The sequence below is a fragment of the Canis aureus genome, chromosome 22, assembly GCF_053574225.1.
Source record: "Canis aureus isolate CA01 chromosome 22, VMU_Caureus_v.1.0, whole genome shotgun sequence".
Taxonomy (NCBI): domain Eukaryota; kingdom Metazoa; phylum Chordata; class Mammalia; order Carnivora; family Canidae; genus Canis; species Canis aureus.
The window spans coordinates 1,927,651-1,946,106 of NC_135632.1; the positions used below are offsets into that span (position 1 = coordinate 1,927,651).

Here is an 18,456-nt window from a genome sequence, read left to right on the forward strand (position 1 = left end):
ACTCTGATGAACACCGATTACTGAAGGAATTAGTGAGATTCTATCCATGACGGTTTTAGGATTAAGGAAGCTGAAAGTTTAAATAACAATGAAAAACAGGATCCCCAGAGAGGCTACAGAGTTTAATGGAACAAGAACTGATTAAAGCATCCAGAACGTGATTCTTCAGTAGTAACAGGAAGGCCACTGATAATTCCAATTGTCCCTTTTAAGCCCTGAAGCCTGTGGGGCTAAAATAGTAAAAACTGCGACTTTACTCTAGTTATTACGGATTCCCTTTTAGACGTGGGTGAACTCATGGCCTACTAAGAAGGTTCAGGCAGAGACGCGGAAGGGAACAAGGCAAGGTGGTAATTTGATAAGGAAATGAGTGACAAGGCAAGTTTAAACTTTTTTTTTAAGGTTTATTAATATTTAAGCACAGACACTTAAATATTAGGACCCGTTTGATGAGAAAGAATATATAAAATGTATTACAGACACACCATTCCATTTTTCTTTCGAAAGACAAAGAACTCAAACATTGACCTTCCTAATGGAACTCTCTCGCTTGCCTGAATGCACTTCTGATGGTTGCATACAATTAAAACGTATGCTTTACTCTTCCCAGTTCTGCAACCTTTATAACTTGGAATAGGTCTTAGTCTTTCTACATTTTCACATTGATGTTTTGGATGTAGGTATATGGAAAAACAACTTTTTTCTGAAATAACTTAGAAACAATGTAACAATGTTCTAAACCATGATTTTTCTGGAATTTGACCCTGAAAACAATTTTTTTTTAAACCCCTGTCTTTAGACAACCTTGTGGAGCAGAACCACTAGACCTATTGCATTCCATCCTCTGAATTAGTCATTTTTTTAAGTCAAAATAAAAAGTAACATCAGTTTGATGACTTAATGATAAACAAAATGTTGGCCCACTTCCTCTACCAACTTTGTTGAAACTGCAGGGATGAACGGTGAAGATATTCACGTCTGTTGAATATAAGACGGGGAACGGTCAGAAGAGTAGGAAATAGGCCTGAAGCGAAGAGTAGTCGGGGTGTTTCTGCTCTCCTGGAATGAATGTCAGGCACAGGAGGTGGGGAGCAGGGAGATAAAATATCGGGGAGAGCAAGGAACCCCTCTTCCTCCCAGAACTCCCTCCTATGCTTGTGAACTTTTAAATATCATGGACCTAGAGACTATAAAAATATATTATAAAATAAATCAAGATATCACCATGTCAGCGCGTATTGGAGCGGCAGGGTGGGAAGAGCCTCCAAAGAGGAAAAAAATTCCATTAAAAGATCTTTAAAATAAATTAAACTGGGCAGCCTGGGTGGCTCAGTGGTTTAGCGCCGCCTTCACCCCAGGGTGTGTTCCTCCCGGCTTGGAGCCTGCTCCTCCCTCTGCCTGTGTCTCTGCCTCTCACTCTCTCCCCCCCTCCCCCCCGCTTTCATGAATAAATAAAATCTTTAAAAATAATTAATTAAACTACTCTCAGGTCATTACAAACACAGGTGATTTCATTGAAACTCAGCGATTCGATGAAACATATTACCAATTACACCTTTTCTTGTCTGAAATAATGGAAGACTCCCAAGCAATTGCAAGAATAGCGGAGTTGATCCGCTATTGATCAGGTCATTGATCCTGATCATTGATCCAGGTCTCCCCAACACTGCTATCTTACGTGACCACGGCAGGTTATCAGAAGCGTATCATCAATTAGTTTTTGAAGATCCTGAAGTCTTCTTTTTCTTTTTCTTTTTTTTTTTTTTTTTGATCCTGAAGTTTTCAAAGTTAGTAGTATTTTTAAGATCCCTTTCGGATACTGGGAAGGGAGGTTTCCTTGGAAACAGCCGGGTCAGAAAGGTCAAGGAGATAATGGTCAGAGAGGTTAAGTGCTTGAGCCAGCGCCAGAATTGCACTCTCTTGGAATACTACTACTTTTTTTTTTTTTAAGGTTTTATTTATTCATGAGAGACAGAGAGAGAGAGAGGCAGAGACACGGGCACAGGGTGATGTGGGACTCGACCCCGGGATCCTGGGGTCACGCCCTGGGCTCAAGGCAGGCTCTAAACCGCTGAGCCACCTGAGGATCCCCTCTTGGGATACTACTTCTCAACCCTGCCTGCGCCCTCGAGGCCCTGGAGGATGTGAAAATCCAAACACTGGCTGGGCCCACCCTCAGTTAATCACACCAGCCTCCGCAGGTAAGGCTCAAGCATCAGTAGGTCTTCAGACCTCCACAGACTGCAACTCCAAGTCAAGGTTTCAGAACCGCTCTGCAAGGATTTACCAAATAGAATGGATTTAACGCTTAAAAAAAAAAAAAGAAAGAAAGAAAAAAGAGGGGATCCCTGGGTGGCGCAGCGGTTTGGCGCCTGCCGTTGGCCCAGGGCCCGATCCTGGAGACCCAGGATCGAGTCCCACGTCGGGCTCCCGGTGCATGGAGCCTGCTTCTCCCTCTGCCCGTGTCTCTGCCTCTCTCTCTGTGTCTCTGTGTGACTATCATAAATAAAAATTAAAAAAAAAAAAAAAAAAAAAAAAAAAGAGGTCTCTGAGTATGTGTTGCTTCAGTGATGTCACTGACAAATACCAAAATGCATGGACTTTCTTTGCTCCGGAGATGCCAGGGTGGGTGCGCCTGTCGTCCGAGGCAGGTGGGAGTCCAGGTGAGAGCCCGCGGGGCGTCTCATCCCCCCCCAAGCCTCTCCGGGGGTCAAGCCTGGGACAGAACGATGGAGAGTTGGAGCCTACGCAGCCCTACTCACTGTCTCCCAACGCTAGACCCCAGGAGACTTCATCCGTGGGGTCCCTTTTACCTCGAATTTGGGGACATTCCGGGAGTCGCTGGCCAACATCCCAGGGCACCAAAAACAACAACGACAACAACAAAATAAAATACAAAAACCAAAACACCACCCTAGGAGGTGGACGTCTCCCACCCTGCCTAAGCGCGCGGAGCCCGAAGGAGCCCCCTGATCCCCGGGCCGCGCGGCGCCTGGCAAGTCGCCGCCTCCTCCCGGAGCCCGGGCTGCTCCGGGCCGCGGCACTGAGTCTCGCAGGCGGACGGGCGGCGGACGCCCCGCGGGAGCCCAGGCCCCTGTCCTGCCGAGCGGGGCGGCCGGGACCGCAGCGACCCCGCAGAGCCCACCGCCCGCAGAGCTCGAGGCCCCGCAGAGCTCAAGGTCCCGCAGCGCCCTCCCGCAGCGCCCAACGCCCGCAGAACCCGACGCCCCGCAGCGCCCCCGGCAGAGCCCGATGCCCGCAGAACTGGAGGCACCGCAGAACCCGAGGCCCGCAGAGCTCAAGGCCCTGCAGCGTCCCCCGCAGCGCCCAACGCCCGCAGAACCCGACGCCCCGCAACGCCCCCCCGCAGTGCCCGACGCCCCGCTGCGCCCACCGCCCGCAGAGCTCGAGGCCCCGCAGTGCCCCCCCCCCCGCAGCGCCCGACGCCCGCAGGGCCCGACGCCCCGCATAGCTCGAGGCCCCGCAGAGCCCGACGCCCCGCAGCGCCCTCCGCAGTGCCCGACGCCCCGCTGCGCCCACCTCCCGCAGAGCTCGAGGCCCCGCAGAGCCCGAGGCCCGCAGAGCTCAAGGTCCTGCAGCGCCCTCCCGCAGCGCCCAACGCCCGCAGAGCCCGACGCCCCGCAGCGCCCCCCGCAGAGCCCGACGCCCGCAGATCTGGAGGCACCGCAGAACCCGAGGCCCGCAGAGCTCAAGGTCCCGCAGCGCCCTCCCCGCAGCGCCCGACGTCCGCAGAGCCCGACGCCCTGCAGAGCTCGAGGCCCCGGAGAGCCCGACGCCCGCATAGCTCAAGGCCCTGCAGCGTCCCCCGCAGCGCCCAACGCCGGCAGAACCCGACGCCCCGCAACGTCCCCCGCAGTGCCCGACACCCCGCTGCGCCCACGGCCCGCAGAGCTCGAGGCCCCGCAGTGCTCCCCCGCAGCGCCCGATGCCCGCAGCGCCCGACGCCCGCAGGGCCCGACGCCCCGCATAGCTCGAGGCCCCGCAGAGCCCGACACCTCACAGCGCCCTCCGCAGTGCCCGACTCCCCGCAGAGCCCGACGCCCCGCAGAGCCCGACGCCCCGCATAGCTCGAGGCCCCGCAGAGCCCGACGTCCGCACAGCCCGACGCCCCGCAGTGCCCGACGCCCCGCAGTGCCCGACGCCCCGCAGAGCCCGACTCCCCGCAGCGCCCCCCCCCCCCGCAGAGCCCGATGCCAGCAGAGATCACGGCCCCGCAGCGCTCCCCGCAGTGCCCAACGCCCGCAGAGCCCGACGCCTCACAACGCCCCCCGCAGCGCCCCCCCCCGCAGAGCCCGACGCGCCGCAGAGCTCGAGGCCCCCCGAGCCCCCCCCCGCAGAGCTCGAGGCCCCGCAGCGCCCGCCGCCCCGCCCCCGCCCCGCCCCGCAGGGACTAGCTGGCGCGCGCCGGCGCGGTGACGTCAGGGCGGAAGCGCACGCGGCGTGAGGCGGCCCCGGGGCGGTCGCGGGCACGTCGGGCGCGCCGAGGACGCTGGTTAGTCTCGCCCGGGTTCCGGCTGCGTCGGGCGTGCGTGCAGCTCGCCCACACCATGGCGTCCGGGCCTCACCCGACCGCCGCCGCCGCCGCCGCCGCCGCGGCCGCCGCCGCCGCCGCCGCGTCCGCCGCCCCGAGCGCGGGCGGCCCCAGCTCGGGGACGGCGGCCGCGACGACGCCCGCGGCGGGCGGGATCCTGATCGGCGACCGCCTGTACTCGGAGGTGTCGCTCACCATCGACCACTCGCTGATCCCGGAGGAGCGGCTGTCGCCGACGCCGTCCATGCAGGACGGGCTGGACCTGCCCAGCGAGACGGACCTGCGCATCCTGGGCTGCGAGCTCATCCAGGCGGCCGGCATCCTCCTCCGCCTGCCGCAGGTCGGGGCGGCGGGCCGGGGGGAGGGGCGCGCGGCGGCCCAAGATGGCGGCGGCGGCGGCGGCGGCGGCGGCGGCGCTCGGCCCGCCTGACCCCTGCGCTTGCTTCTCCTCTCGGTCTGCAGGTGGCGATGGCGACGGGGCAGGTGCTGTTCCACCGCTTCTTCTACTCCAAGTCCTTCGTCAAGCACAGTTTCGAGGTGAGCCCGCGGGGGCGGGGGCGGGGGCGCGGGCGCGGGGATTTCTCCACCCGGAAGCGGGCCGGGGAGGGGCGGGGAGGGGGGGGAGGGGGGAGGGGGCGGCCGCGGCGGCGCTTCCAGGGAGGGAGTGGTTAGCCGAGGCCTTTGTACCGCGCGGGGGACGTGCCCGGAGCGCGCTCCGCTCCGCCCCGGAGCCTCCCCGACCCGGTCGTGCGGCTCCCGCCGGAAGGCCGAGCTGGCCCGTTAAGCAATAAAAAATTTAAAAAAAAAAAAAAAAAAATTAAAAAAAAAAAAAATACGCATCAGTAGCCTGCTGGTGAGCTTGCGGCCTAGGAATGCCCATCACGCTTCTGTTTCACCCCAAATCCCAGCTGCGTCCTGAAATCTGCAAATCAGAACAAGTCGGTGAAACTTGCCGGCAGGGGTGGGGGATGGGATGGGATGGGGGAGCCCTTTCTCCCCGATTTTGCTTCCTCGATCGTGCCCCCCACCCCCCCCCGCCGGGTGTAACCACGTCGCATTCGCTTGTGGGCTCTTGCAGATCGTCGCCATGGCCTGTATTAACCTTGCGTCGAAAATCGAAGAAGCCCCCAGAAGAATAAGAGATGTGATCAACGTGTTCCACCACCTCCGCCAGTTGAGAGGAAAAAGGTAAGATGGGCGTTACTGAGCGCAGTGTTGCTTGCCGCTACCGTCTCGTGCACCAACCATCCAACCAAAGCATTTCCCTTTTCTCTTCGAAACTGGTGGCAAAGGATAAACCCGGCCGTAATTCAGGTGTTGAGATGCACGTAGGAGCTCACTGATAAAACCCAAACCCATTGGAAACCAGCCACAATTAACCAGCTATCTAAAGTTTGTAGAGGCAGTTGCATTTATGGACAATCCTAACAGTGCTGTGAAGCCAGTCCTGGGGCTTAAGATTAAACAAGAAAGGGAATACGTTTGGCTCAAGTGTGAGTGTCTTCTGTAAGTTACTCCCCCACCCCACCCCCACCCCCTCCCCTCTCTTGGAAGACGGAAGGCTGGGAGCGTAAACCCTGCAGTGCAAGTTAATAACTGCGGCAAAGTTTGCGTAGAGTCTGTCTTTCCACTCGGAGTCCCAGTGAATTCTTTATCAATTGAGGTTGGCTCTTGTTAGAATACTTCTCAACATTGAACTACGCTATATGTCGCATAATGCCGGATCTGAAAGGACTGCAGGATGATGATAAAGGTTGAAGTTTGAAGTCAAAGGGATTGAACAGGTATTTTGTTTTGGTCAGAAACAGTATCAGTGAGTGGGGTAGAGAAATAACCGATTGGGTTACATTTAGATGAGGTCCGTTTTATTCGATCTTGTAAGAAGTAGGAAAACAGAGACCAAGTGGTGTGTCGTATTACAGATTTTTGTGGCTACGCGACAACACTTTATGTGGACTTTACGTGTTCCTGTGAGGCAGTGCCAAAAAAGTTAGCGTCGCAGGGCTTCCTGCATCTAGAGGGGACTTGCAGTACACGCTCCAGGAGGCTATCCTTGGCGTAGATTTAGTTTTTGTGTTAGCTCTTTAAGGAACCCTGATGTTGGACCAGCTTACCCTGTGGGAGTCCCTTATAAGAGGATTTTAAGTTGCTGGGGGTTGGGTTGTCAGTTAGTGTCAAATTAGTATCCTATTCGAGTGGTCGTTCTTGGCTGAGTCTAAGCTGGCAGGAATGGAACCATCCACAGACAAACAGTAAAGTAACCTTTAGTCTACTTACAAAGTCTGAAACATTGTTGCCCACATAGTTTTCACGGCATTTTTCAGTTTTCTTACAGTCTTTTTCTGCCATCTTTTCTCCTTCATCCTAACCATGTCCAGGGGTAGACTAATTTTTTTATTTCATTTTACAATATCTTTTAGCTTCTTGGTGAGGAATCCCTGGAAATTGGGAAGATTTCAAATTGGTATTTAGTCTGGTCTGAGCTAAACTGTTTTTAGGTATCTAGCTGATTCTTCAGGGTGTTAAAACATGACAGTAATAAAAAGGCTTTCTATCCTTAGTAAAAGGATTCTGTGTTTGCCTAAGGGAGTTTTCTGTCCGTATTCTTTGAACCATTGAGCCAACTATTGTATTATCGCTTAACAATGATTATCTACTTTCCGTTTTTCTGTGAGACTTAGAGCATTCTTCCTTGATGTTAGAATAGGTCTTAACCTTAAAGACCTTGGAATTTAAAACATCTCACTTGACTGACTGTTGTGTCTCATGTAATAGTGTGTTTTGGTCATTATTACAGAGAAATTGACTTTGTCTCAATCTTACAAGCCTGATTATAGCATGAAGTTTAAAAGGAGTTAAATGCATGGAAGCCTTTTTTTAAAGCAGGATGTAAAAGTGTTTCTATGCATATTACAAGTTTACTCAGACACGTAGCTTGTATATGTTATTAACTTCAACTCTTTTTTCCCTTGCAACCGACTATACAGCGACCAGCTACATTTACCAAAGCCTGGGTGATGTGGAGTGGTACATAGAGATGAAGCTGTCGTCATGGCAACAGTGAGTGAAGTATCGAAAATCCCCAAGGAGAAGCCAGTGCTCTGAGAATAGGTCACTGGAATCGGGGACTAACAGGTTGGCCACTGGTGAACCATTTAGAAAAACTCCTGTTTCTTGTTATAAGCTTTTGTCTTTGCTGTCCAAGTTATTAGAACTATAGCTTTACATTTTTTTATGTAACGTCACTAGAAAGTACTGTCAGCGTTACACTTGAGTTAGATAAATAGCATATCAGTTTATCTTAATGATGCTGTTATAATTTGATTTATGCATAGCTTTAAATTGTAGTATGATCTTGGTAATTACAGAGGAGGCATCATTTTTGTAGCCTTTAGTAGGTCATTTTTTAGTCCTGATTACGCATTTATAATCTCCAGAGGAGCTTTTAGAGAGTACCACTGCCCCAAGTTCTGTCATGGGTTATTTGAACTCTCCCTTCAATTTTTTGTAGTTATGTAATTATCATCTAAGCTCAGAATAAATGGCTAAATTGAAAGGGAAGAGAGCCTTTTCGTTTTCAGTAGTTTCCAACTTAATTTGCTTTAGCGATGCAGCTCATTTCCAGAAAATTAAGCATTTTCTGTAATTATAAGGAGTCCACACATGCATCCTTGACGGCTTGTCTAAAAGAAGACAATGAAATCATCAGACTGATGCACCCACTCACTGGTGAATGTGGTGTGGTATTTTCAATACCTATGTAGATAGGAAGTTGGAAAGGTATTAAGTGATCTTGTCGTTTAGTCCAACCTACCCCGGTTTATTTTGGTGGCTCTAAAGGTGGTGGCCTTCGGTTTGTTTAAAAACTGATAACGAAGGAACGTTCCTTTGGAGTAGGCATTACACATTTCTGTTTATTAAACAACAGTCTGGCTCCCTGTAAAACTACTTAATCTCCTTTTAGTGTATAGTCTCTTGAAGAACTAGTTGCAAATTTTCTAGGTTTTTCTAGCACATGAATGAGACTAACCATGTTTGGGTGTATTCCTATTTTTTCATTTTTTTCTTAAGTTGTATTTCAACTAATTATACTAAAGGAAAAGTTACTCTGAGGGACCAGATAAACTTCAGTGACCAAAGCCCAAGATTTCCTATTAAATTTGAAAATTGTTCTTTTCATGTAAATTTAATCTGAAAAATCTGACAAACTTAAAAGCAGAGGAGAGGTAGAGTTAGGTTTGGTTGGTTATTGATAATGAAGATTATTTTTTCTCTGAAAAGATGACAAGTTTTCTTTTTAAGAGGTTTAAGAGTGTCACCTCCTAAAACTTACTGGGAAGTTTGCCAAAATGAAGAAATTCTAGCGAGCCTCCATTCAGTTTTATGTTCTTGCTGCCATAGGCAGTGCTGATTGATACTTTGTTAACATAAGTAAGGAAACCACTTGCTTACACAGTTTTCTCTTCTTACTGCGGAGGCAGGGGACACATTTTTCTATTTCTGATACAAAGTAATCTTTATAAGGTAGTTATAAATACATGCTCACTGAGCCTTCCTTGGTTTAAAACCCATTCTTAACAAAACGAAGACAGCAGTTTACATGGCTGCAAAGTTAACTTTCAAAACTAGGTTAGGTAATAGAAGGCCTAAGCAAGAAGTTGAATACATAGTTGAAATTGTAGTAAATGGGTTTGGTTTCCTTAATTGGGTTTTGGTGTTCCTGGGTTTTTGATACCCAAGGAAGGGAAAGTGAAGATTGTGGCAGAATGAGTGGAAAATAACAATTGATTTAAGCAGAATTAGTGACTGAGTAAGCCTGATTTGGGATCAGATAGCCATTATTCAATCAAGTGGTTAGTTAATTGCAGGAAAAATGAATTTTAACAGAATTTGAAGGCAACTCTTAAACCACGCTTCGTAAAAGACGTAGAGGAGTTTGCTCAATATAAATAGGGGAAAACAAAACTGATTTTATAAAATTTTATTTTTAGGATTGTAGTGGTGCAGATTACAGTCTGAATTGCCGGGGGTAAAGGGTTAGTAGTAGAGTATCTCCAGCCTTGGAAGATGCCTGTCCTAATACCTGTCGAGGGAGGGCCATCAGATCACTAGTTAGGAAAATCTAAGGTAGGCACTTGACCTTTTTCCAAGTTTTCTGTTAATGATGATAAACCGTGAAAATTTACAAGTCTTAAGATTTTTGGGTTACATTTTCATGTATACATTGATTGCTCTGAAGTTAAATTAATTTTCTCTCAAAGAGCAATTAACTTGTAGCCTATCGTCCTGATAAAGAAGATTCGTTGTTATATTTTTGTTTGAAATCAGTCCCCTGTCCGGTTGGTGGCCTCATTCCTCACACTTTGCATGGCTGTAATGGGAATTGAACTGCGGAAAGGCCATTTTCAGCATTGTTAATTTAAGTAAGCTAGTTTCCATCTTGTCAAATTTGCCAACCTTTTTCTTGTTTTTGGTGTATTTTATAAAAATCGTAGTATGAAATAATTTGAAGTAGTCTTAACAAGCATTCCAGTTGCTGTGATTTAGAATGGGAGTAAGCAGGTTTTTAGAAAGCAGGTTTTTTAGATGTATGTCACTAGTTTGTTTAACTGTAGCTCATTTCAGATTGTTGTCTAATATTCAAGTGAATGTATTTAAATATGAGCTTACGTTTTTCTGCATTTGGTATGTAAGGTAAAATGAGTTGTGAATTGGAGTAATGTTCAGAATGACTATCTTTTAAAAACAGGTGTTCTGCCCAGGGCAAAAACTTGAATATTTTGGCTGAAAATGAATTCAGTATGGGGAAAAATATTTACATGTTCTCCCCATATACATATTCTATAACCACGCCTTAATGAAAACGTACTTTCTTGGTAGTTGGATCTAATAATGTAGCAAATGAAGGACATTGGGAAAATGAAAATCCACTAGTCCTGACTAAAAACAAACTTCTCAGTAAGAAACCAATTTTCAGTTCAAGACTTAGTCTTTTAACTGAACATGCTATTTCCAAAGCAGTGAACCATTGATAGCTTTCTGCGTTACAGCTTTTGGAGCTATCAGAATTTAGTCTGGCACAGAGAAGCTTGAGCATTCTTCTGGTTCCCTCATTACAGTCCCCAGTCTCTTCTTCATCACATTCTAAAGAAAGTTATTCTGCCTAATAACAACTCAGACCTAGTGTAAACTTACTTTTTATCAACTTTTGGGTTTGAATCTAATTTTCAAAACATTTCTTTCTGTAATTGAGGTCAATCTTTAGTTATCAGATTTTCTTTGACAGTGGTGGATTCTTAGAACAATTTGTTTAAGCAAAGCACCCATTTAGGGAACCTGGATTAGCTAGCTGCCTACCATTTTTTTCCTCTCCAATTTTTACTTTGGTCCTAAACTAGCCAAGGGTTGATATTTTAGAAAAACAAGTAAAATCATTATAATCTATGAAGTCTTTATAGTAAGTATTTTCAAGAATCCATTAGCTTTGTCATTGTAAAGTCTAGACTGATGGGGTTTGTGATGATAAATCAGTAATCACTTAAGTTTATTTATATATAAATGCATACACACCTACAAGGTAATCCTATGAAAAAGATCAACAAAGGCTAGATAAAGCATAGAGTGAATTTTTCTCTACAGAATCGAGTTAGTTTCTATAGAAACTTAGTTAAGTATATGTTTAATTAGCATAACTTGGACAGCACAAGATTAATGCTTTAACTTGTTTGCAGGAGTTTAAAAAGCTGGTTTCTGTTGCCAATAGTTGGTTGGAAGGGAAAATGGAGATGCCACAAATAAAATTTTTTGGATGTGCAAAACAGTTTTGATTTTATTTCTTACAAACTATAGGACTCCAAGCCCCCTGATCCTTGATCAGAACTACATTAACACCAAAAATCAAGTTATCAAGGCAGAGAGGAGGGTGCTAAAGGAGTTGGGATTTTGTGTGCATGTCAAGCATCCCCATAAGGTGAGTTGTAGAGTGCAGAAATTAACGTTCGTAAGTATTAGGGTTTTTCTTAAAATTGTATCTTACGTGAATTTGTTAACGGTTATTTTGAGAGTTGACCTTGGTTTTAAATAGCATCCTTTAGGATATTGAAATTTATCAGTAAAATAGGAGTCAAAAAGACCTGGGTTCAGACCTTCACACTTCATTATGTGGACACAGATAAGTTCTTTTTGCCTCTGTGGTTAACCCAGCTTCCCTACCTAGAAAACAGACTGTGTGTGAAATACCTTATTCTAAGAGTAAATAATAATACACATCTGCAGAAGTACCTGGCATGCAACTGGTTGCTCAGTAAAATGTTCAAATCATGGTGGCTGCTCACTGTTCCTGTTCTTGTACGTTTATAGATTTCTCCAGTATCTCTTTGCTTACATATGATCACTGCAGTGGTTACCATGAGGGTGCTCTGGGGATAGGACTGTCTGTGATAGAGACTTGTCTCTGCCCTTAGCTGTGTGACTTGGGCAAACATGTCTGTTCCTCAGGTTCCACATCTTTAAGATTGTAGAATGGGAATGATTGATTCTACAGGTCCAGAAAGCTCTGACCTGAACTCTCGTGGAGCTATTTATATTGTAGTATTTATCATGCTTAAGTGAGATAAGCTTCACTGCAGAAAGAGTAGTGTTTATTTACTATATAATACCCACTGTGTGTATTAAATAATGTGGTCATAGGTCATACTCATTGTATAACTTTAAAAACATAGTCTAGGGTTTTTGGACATGAAGAATTGTATCTTGGGAAATTAAGTGACATTTCTTACCACAGCATCTGTCACATAGTAATGTGTTCATGAGATACTAGGTATTGTTTTTAATTGACTTAACTCATTTTTTTTTCCTGTGAATTTTGGATCATATTTTAAATTTTTATATGGACTGTAGTAGCATAATAACCCACGTTGCCTATAATGTGCATTTTAGGTTGGTCTGTATTATCTATGCAGTTTGTAGAAGCGTTAAAACTTGTACCTAACATTTCAGTTACTTATATATTCATTGAACTCTGAAAGACCCACCGATATGCTAAATTGAGTTTTTTTCCCTTGTCCTTCAGATCATTGTTATGTATTTACAAGTCTTAGAATGTGAACGTAATCAAACCCTGGTTCAAACTGCCTGGTAAGTTGCTTTTTTACATTTCTTTCCTAGCCAGGAAAACAGAAGCAGAAATAAAGTAAGTTTCGTTTTCCCTTTCCAAAATAATGAGAGGAGTTTGTTTTGGTGCTTTTTGTTTTTTTTGTTTTTTAACCAAAAGGTAAATAATGCTTATTTCTGCTTCCTGTTTTCTTGGCTTGACTAATTGCTTTCAATGGAGAACTCAATTTAACTTTGTTCTTTTTTCTACTCTTTAATTAAAGGGTAGTCCATGATGGTAAGTCATAGAACTCTGCCCTCTGCACTTCAGCCCATGACCTCAGGATGGCCTGATTGGCTGCCCTGCTCTCCAGCCAATCCAGTGCAAGCTCTCATCCGAGATTCACTGAAGTGGTCCATATCCATCTGGCAGCATCTTCTAGTTCTGTCGGGGTGTCAAAAGGATTTGTATATTTGCTTCTAGAAGTAACTATTCAACATGCCTGTGTATATAATGTATACCTGTAACTATCAAAATGAGTAGTTCATTTTTGATAGATTTGTTGTCCAGCCAGTATGAATAAAATGATTTTTTTTTTTTTTTTTTTTTTGGTTAGGAGTTTGACTTAGATTTCTAATTTTAGTATGTATAGCATGGATTCTGTCAAAGGAGACTACAGCTTGCAGCTTAAAATGGGTGCCATTCCCATACTGGATGCATTGCAGCTGCTGGACTACTGAGGCAATAATAATAGTACATTTTTAAGAGAGATGTTAATATTAAATAAGCACTTTAGAACTTGGACTTTTGACATGAAGATGTTTGATTTAGAGGGCTAGCTTATTTTAAGGTAAAACAATTTGGTCCAGCTACAATTACTTTTTTAAGACTCTTTGATATGCAGGACTTAAGTAAATTTTGTGTTCTGGACTTAATGACTACCATGCTTCTTTAGGAATAAGTATATACTAGTGGTATTAGAAAAGTCTAATTGCTTTTATAAAATGCATGACATTTTTATATATGCTCTATAAAACATTTAAGCAGTTTTCGTGGGTAAGGATTTTTAAGAAATAGTCTTCTTAGTTTAACCTTTTAAACAATTTGTGAAGTTTCTTTAATACTTTAGGGATATTGCGGGGAGGGTTCACTAATAAAAAAGTCCAGCATTTTATTAACTGAAGTAGTTTATTGCTTTTGTTTATACTCAGTCACAAAAAAGGTATGTAAATAAGGCTGTTTTGTATATTTACTGCTCTTCCCTATCTAAATTTTCTGAAGTAGCTTACTTAGTTGTCTTAATATAACTTGGTGAGTGCTTACTGAAAATGCCTTTTTACCCCTGTCACAATATTTTGAGATTTTGAAAGAACTTGGTTGACACTGCTTTTTATTGTGGATAAAGGAGAGATGGTCAATGATTAATGGCTTGAAGTATTGTTGGAGTGGTTTATCATTTCTGAAACTTAGTTATGTCAAAATTGACTTTCAGAGTATTGCCTTTTATAGAAATATATAAAAATAAGTTTTATTTGGAATAATATGGGATTATTTTAAAGGACTTTGGTCATTTATAGGAAAACTGGAGAATGGTTCTAGTGTTAAATTCTTACCTCTTACTGATTTTTGAGTTTAAGAATTGTTATATGCTAGAATATGAGGATATGAATATAAATATGAGAAGAAAAAAGAATAAAGTAGATTGAGTCTCCAATTTTATGTAAGCTTCAGACTGGCTGTTTTGTTTACGTACAAAGCTTATGGTTGAAATATTTTTCAGGAATTATATGAATGACAGTCTTCGAACCAATGTATTTGTTCGATTTCAACCAGAGACTATAGCATGTGCTTGTATCTACCTTGCAGCTAGAGCTCTTCAGGTAGGTATATATAGCCTGTTTTTTCTATAGGATAAAACACAAGACTTAGCAGTCCTCCTAATAAAAACTGAAATTTGATCTAAACCATTCTGTTTTTATGGTTTAGATTCCATTACCAACTCGTCCCCACTGGTTTCTTCTTTTTGGTACTACGGAAGAGGAGATCCAGGAAATCTGCATAGAAACACTTAGGCTTTATACCAGAAAAAAGGTAGTTGTTTACGCATGTTTAAGTGCTAAGAGTCTAAACTAGTATAAGGGGAAAATACTTACTTCATTTTCTTCCATTAGCCAAACTATGAATTGCTGGAAAAAGAAGTAGAGAAAAGAAAAGTAGCCTTACAAGAAGCCAAATTAAAAGCAAAGGGTTTGAATCCCGATGGAACTCCAGCCCTTTCAACCCTTGGTGGATTTTCTCCAGCCTCTAAACCATGTAAGATATATTCAGAATTGAAATGACTGGGCACTGAAGGTGTCTGGTTATTAGAAAGCTTTAGCATTTAGGGGCACCTGGGTGGTTCAGTCAGTTGAGCATCCGACTCTTGATTTTGGCTCAAGGCATGATCTCAGCCTGACAGGCTCTGTTCTTAGTGCTGAATCTGCTTGAGATTTTTTTCTCCACCGTCCCCTCTCTTCCTGCCCCCCCTCGGCCCTAAATAAAGAAGTAGATGAATCTTCTTAAAAAGAAAGCTTTAGCAGTGGCATAGAAACAATGTTAGAAGAATCTGTTACTGTTTTTTCTCATGTTAGTCAACTCAAGATCATACTTGAAAGCAGGGTACTTGAGTTATATTTAGAAACAACTTTTTGGCCCTCTGTTAAATCCAATAGGTAACATGACTTTGTGTTATTGGGTTGTTTTTGTTTTTTTTTTTTTTAAGCATCACCAAGAGAAGTGAAAGCTGAAGAGAAGTCACCAGTGTCTGTCAATGTGAAGACAGTCAAGAAAGAACCTGAAGACAGACAACAGGCTTCCAAAAGCCCTTATAATGGGTGAGTGTCCTTGAGTTAGAAAACTGGTCTAAGGAATCTTTTATGTTTTTAATTTCTAACACACTAAACATGTACCTAAAATAATGGGTTTGTGTGTGTGTGTGTGTGTGTTTTGTTTTTGTGTTTTTTTTTTTTTTTTTTTTTTTTTTTTTGAAGAGTAAGAAAAGACAGCAAAAGAAGTAGAAATAGCAGAAGTGCTAGTCGGTCAAGATCAAGAACGCGATCACGTTCTAGATCACATACTCCAAGAAGACAGTAAGTAAATATTCTCCTAGAGAAAGGAGTCTTATTTGGAGTTAGGTTCCTACTTTTTAAAAAATTTAATGTAGATGTCGCAGTTGGGCTACATTTAATATTTTAACATGAGGTAAATTACAAGAAAGGAGTTTGGAAGTATGTCCTGCCTATACATGGCTTTTCTGTTTTGGGGTGGTGTAGCTTATGAGCTATTCTGTTTTTGCCCATATTTTGGAGAGGTGTAGGGGCTGACCACAAAGTGCTATGGAAAGCTGTAATACCTTGTTTATAATGTGAAAAGAGTTTTGTTCAATTTCAGTTAGAAAATATTAATATTTTATTAACTGTTAATAACCAATACTCAAGTTGGCCAAAGAGTCTTCCCAAGTTAGCTTTGTAATTAGTTTGCTAGCTGCTTATGTCTGTTCAGTGGCTCTTTTGAGCATGTGTGAGATATTCAACAAAAAGCATAGTTTTGTTTTGAAGCTGCTATTATAAGCACCACCAAAATAATTTGGTCCCAGTAGAGACTGAATCTAAACCTCAAATTTTTATTATCTAAGTTATAATAATAGGCGGAGCCGGTCTGGAACATACAGCTCAAGATCAAGAAGCAGGTCCCGCAGTCACAGTGAAAGCCCAAGAAGACATCATAATCATGGTTCTCCTCACCTTAAGGCCAAGCACACCAGAGATGATTTAAAAAGTTCAAATAGACATGGTCATAAAAGGAAAAAATCTCGTTCTCGATCTCAGAGCAAGTCTCGGGATCACTCAGATGCTGCCAAGAAACACAGGCATGAAAGGGGACATCATAGGGACAGGCGTGAAAGATCTCGCTCCTTTGAGAGGTCCCATAAAGGCAAGCACCATGGTGGCAGCCGCTCAGGACATGGCAGGCACAGGCGCTGACTTTCTTCTTTGAGCCTGCATCAGTTCCTGGCTTTGCCTATCTATGGTGTGATGTATGGACTCATAATCAAAAACATTAAAACAAACTGATTAGGATATGATTTCTTAAAACCCTCTAGGTCTCTAGAAACACTGAAGACATTTTGTTTTGGAAAAACTATGTGTTTTTTTTTTTTTGTTTTGTTTTTTGGGGTTTTTTTGTTTTCTTGGCTTTTTTTTTTTTTTTTTTTTTTTTTTCCCCTTTTTGGTTTTTGTTTTGTTGTTTTTTTTTTTTTGCACATTAAAATGCCCTAGCAGTATCTAATTGAAAACCATGGTCAGGTTCAATTGTACTTATTATAGTTGTGTATTGTTTATTGCTATAAGAACTGGAGCGTGAATTCTGTAAAAATGTATCTTATTTTTATACAGATAAAATTGCAGACACTGTTCTATTTAAGTGGTTATTTGTTTAAATGATGGTGAATACTTTCTTAACACTGGTTTGTCTGCATGTGTAAAGATTTTTACAAGGAAATAAAATACAAATCTTGTTTTTCTAAACTGCTTCAAATATCTTATTTAAATAAATTATTAAAAAAAGTAAAATTTTAATAGTAAAGTGCTTGTACTGATTTTCTGACAAATTTGCTCTTTTCCTCCATTAGCTATGGTTTGAGATTATTAAATACAGTTTTTACCTGCAGTGGGAGCTATTGTAAAAGTCTTAGCCTTATATATGGAAAAAAAGATGGGTTGTGTGCAGCAATGTAATATTAAATGTTACATTGTAGCACTAAGCCAGTCTTATAATGAAATCTATTTGCACATAAATAGTATTTATGGTACCATTTCTTAAATGAGCTGCCCTCTTGAACAAATGAAAACGTAACATGACAAATCAGATCCAATTGTTGACTTTTAAGGTTTTTCTTTAAATTAAATTAGATATTTAATGAGGATTTTTATCTAAGCTAGGAAGATTCAGTAATAAAAGCTCTCCCCATCCCCCCACTTGGCTGGGGCTGATAAAGTCTGACCACTGAAGTTTTGTTGTAAAAGCCAGAAGTCCTATATCCAAATGAATACTTTGTAAGTTATTCATGTTGAGAGTTATTTTCCCAATAATTTGGAAGTGAATTTAGAAATCTTTTTTAAAGATTTTATTTAGCAGGGTACAGGGCGGGTGGTGACAAAGACAGGACACACAAAGGGAGAGAGAACCTCAAACGGATTCCACATGGAGCCAAAAGCTGGGCAGACCCACAACCTGTAGATCCTGACCTGAGCCAAAATCAAGAGTAGATAGATGTTCAACTGACTGAGCCACTCAGGAGCCCCTGAATTTAGAAATCTTAAAGGACATATTTTATAGTTAAAATAAGTTTTCCATTAATTTTTTAATACAGCTTGATACTTTATTTGTCCACTGGACTTGGCTCCAAATGATTTGCTGTTTCAAAAGATGAAATACACGCAGAAAGATACAAAGATTCACTGCCACTTAAGATGTTTAAAAGAAAAAAACTGAAGATAATTTCAAAAACCTATAAAGCATGGTCACCAGTGGTGGGCACCGGGGCTGGAAAAAGAAAGCCAACTAAGGCAACTACATTGAAGGAGACAAGACTCCCTTGGATTTTAAAATGTTGGGTGTGCCACTTTATTATTATTATTTTTTTTAAGATTTTATCTATTCCTGAGAGAGGCAGAGACAGGGAGAAGCAGGCTCTACGGAGGGGAGTCCGACGTGTGGGGACCTGTGGGACTCGGGTCTCCAGGATCGTGCCCTGGGCCAAAGGCGGCGCCAA

The 18,456-nt window shown here is 43.4% G+C and overlaps 1 protein-coding gene and 1 long non-coding RNA gene across 7 annotated transcripts; one reads left to right on the forward strand and one right to left on the reverse strand.

Annotated features, from left to right (window-relative positions):
• Positions 1-1,737: 1,737 nt before the first annotated feature.
• LOC144293638 (uncharacterized) lies at positions 1,738-4,956 on the reverse strand. The gene is made up of 2 exons (XR_013360819.1): positions 4,748-4,956; positions 1,738-2,716 (listed from the first exon to the last, which is right to left on the reverse strand). It is a non-coding gene; the product is annotated as an uncharacterized LOC144293638 (long non-coding RNA).
• Positions 4,554-17,209, forward strand: CCNL1 (cyclin L1). 6 transcript variants are annotated; one of them, XM_077864584.1, is made up of 11 exons: positions 4,554-4,892; positions 5,015-5,089; positions 5,631-5,740; positions 11,402-11,522; positions 12,624-12,688; positions 14,425-14,524; positions 14,631-14,735; positions 14,816-14,957; positions 15,406-15,517; positions 15,674-15,772; positions 16,318-17,209. In XM_077864584.1, exons 1-11 carry the CDS (start codon positions 4,569-4,571, stop codon positions 16,664-16,666), a joined length of 1,602 nt encoding a protein of 533 aa, XP_077720710.1. In that variant the 5' UTR covers positions 4,554-4,568; the 3' UTR covers positions 16,667-17,209. The 6 variants fall into 6 exon arrangements, with proteins under 6 accessions (XP_077720710.1, XP_077720711.1, XP_077720714.1 ...); XM_077864585.1 differs by lacking the exon at positions 15,674-15,772; XM_077864586.1 differs by lacking the exons at positions 4,554-4,892; positions 5,015-5,089 and adding an exon at positions 7,540-7,612.
• Positions 17,210-18,456: the final 1,247 nt, after the last annotated feature.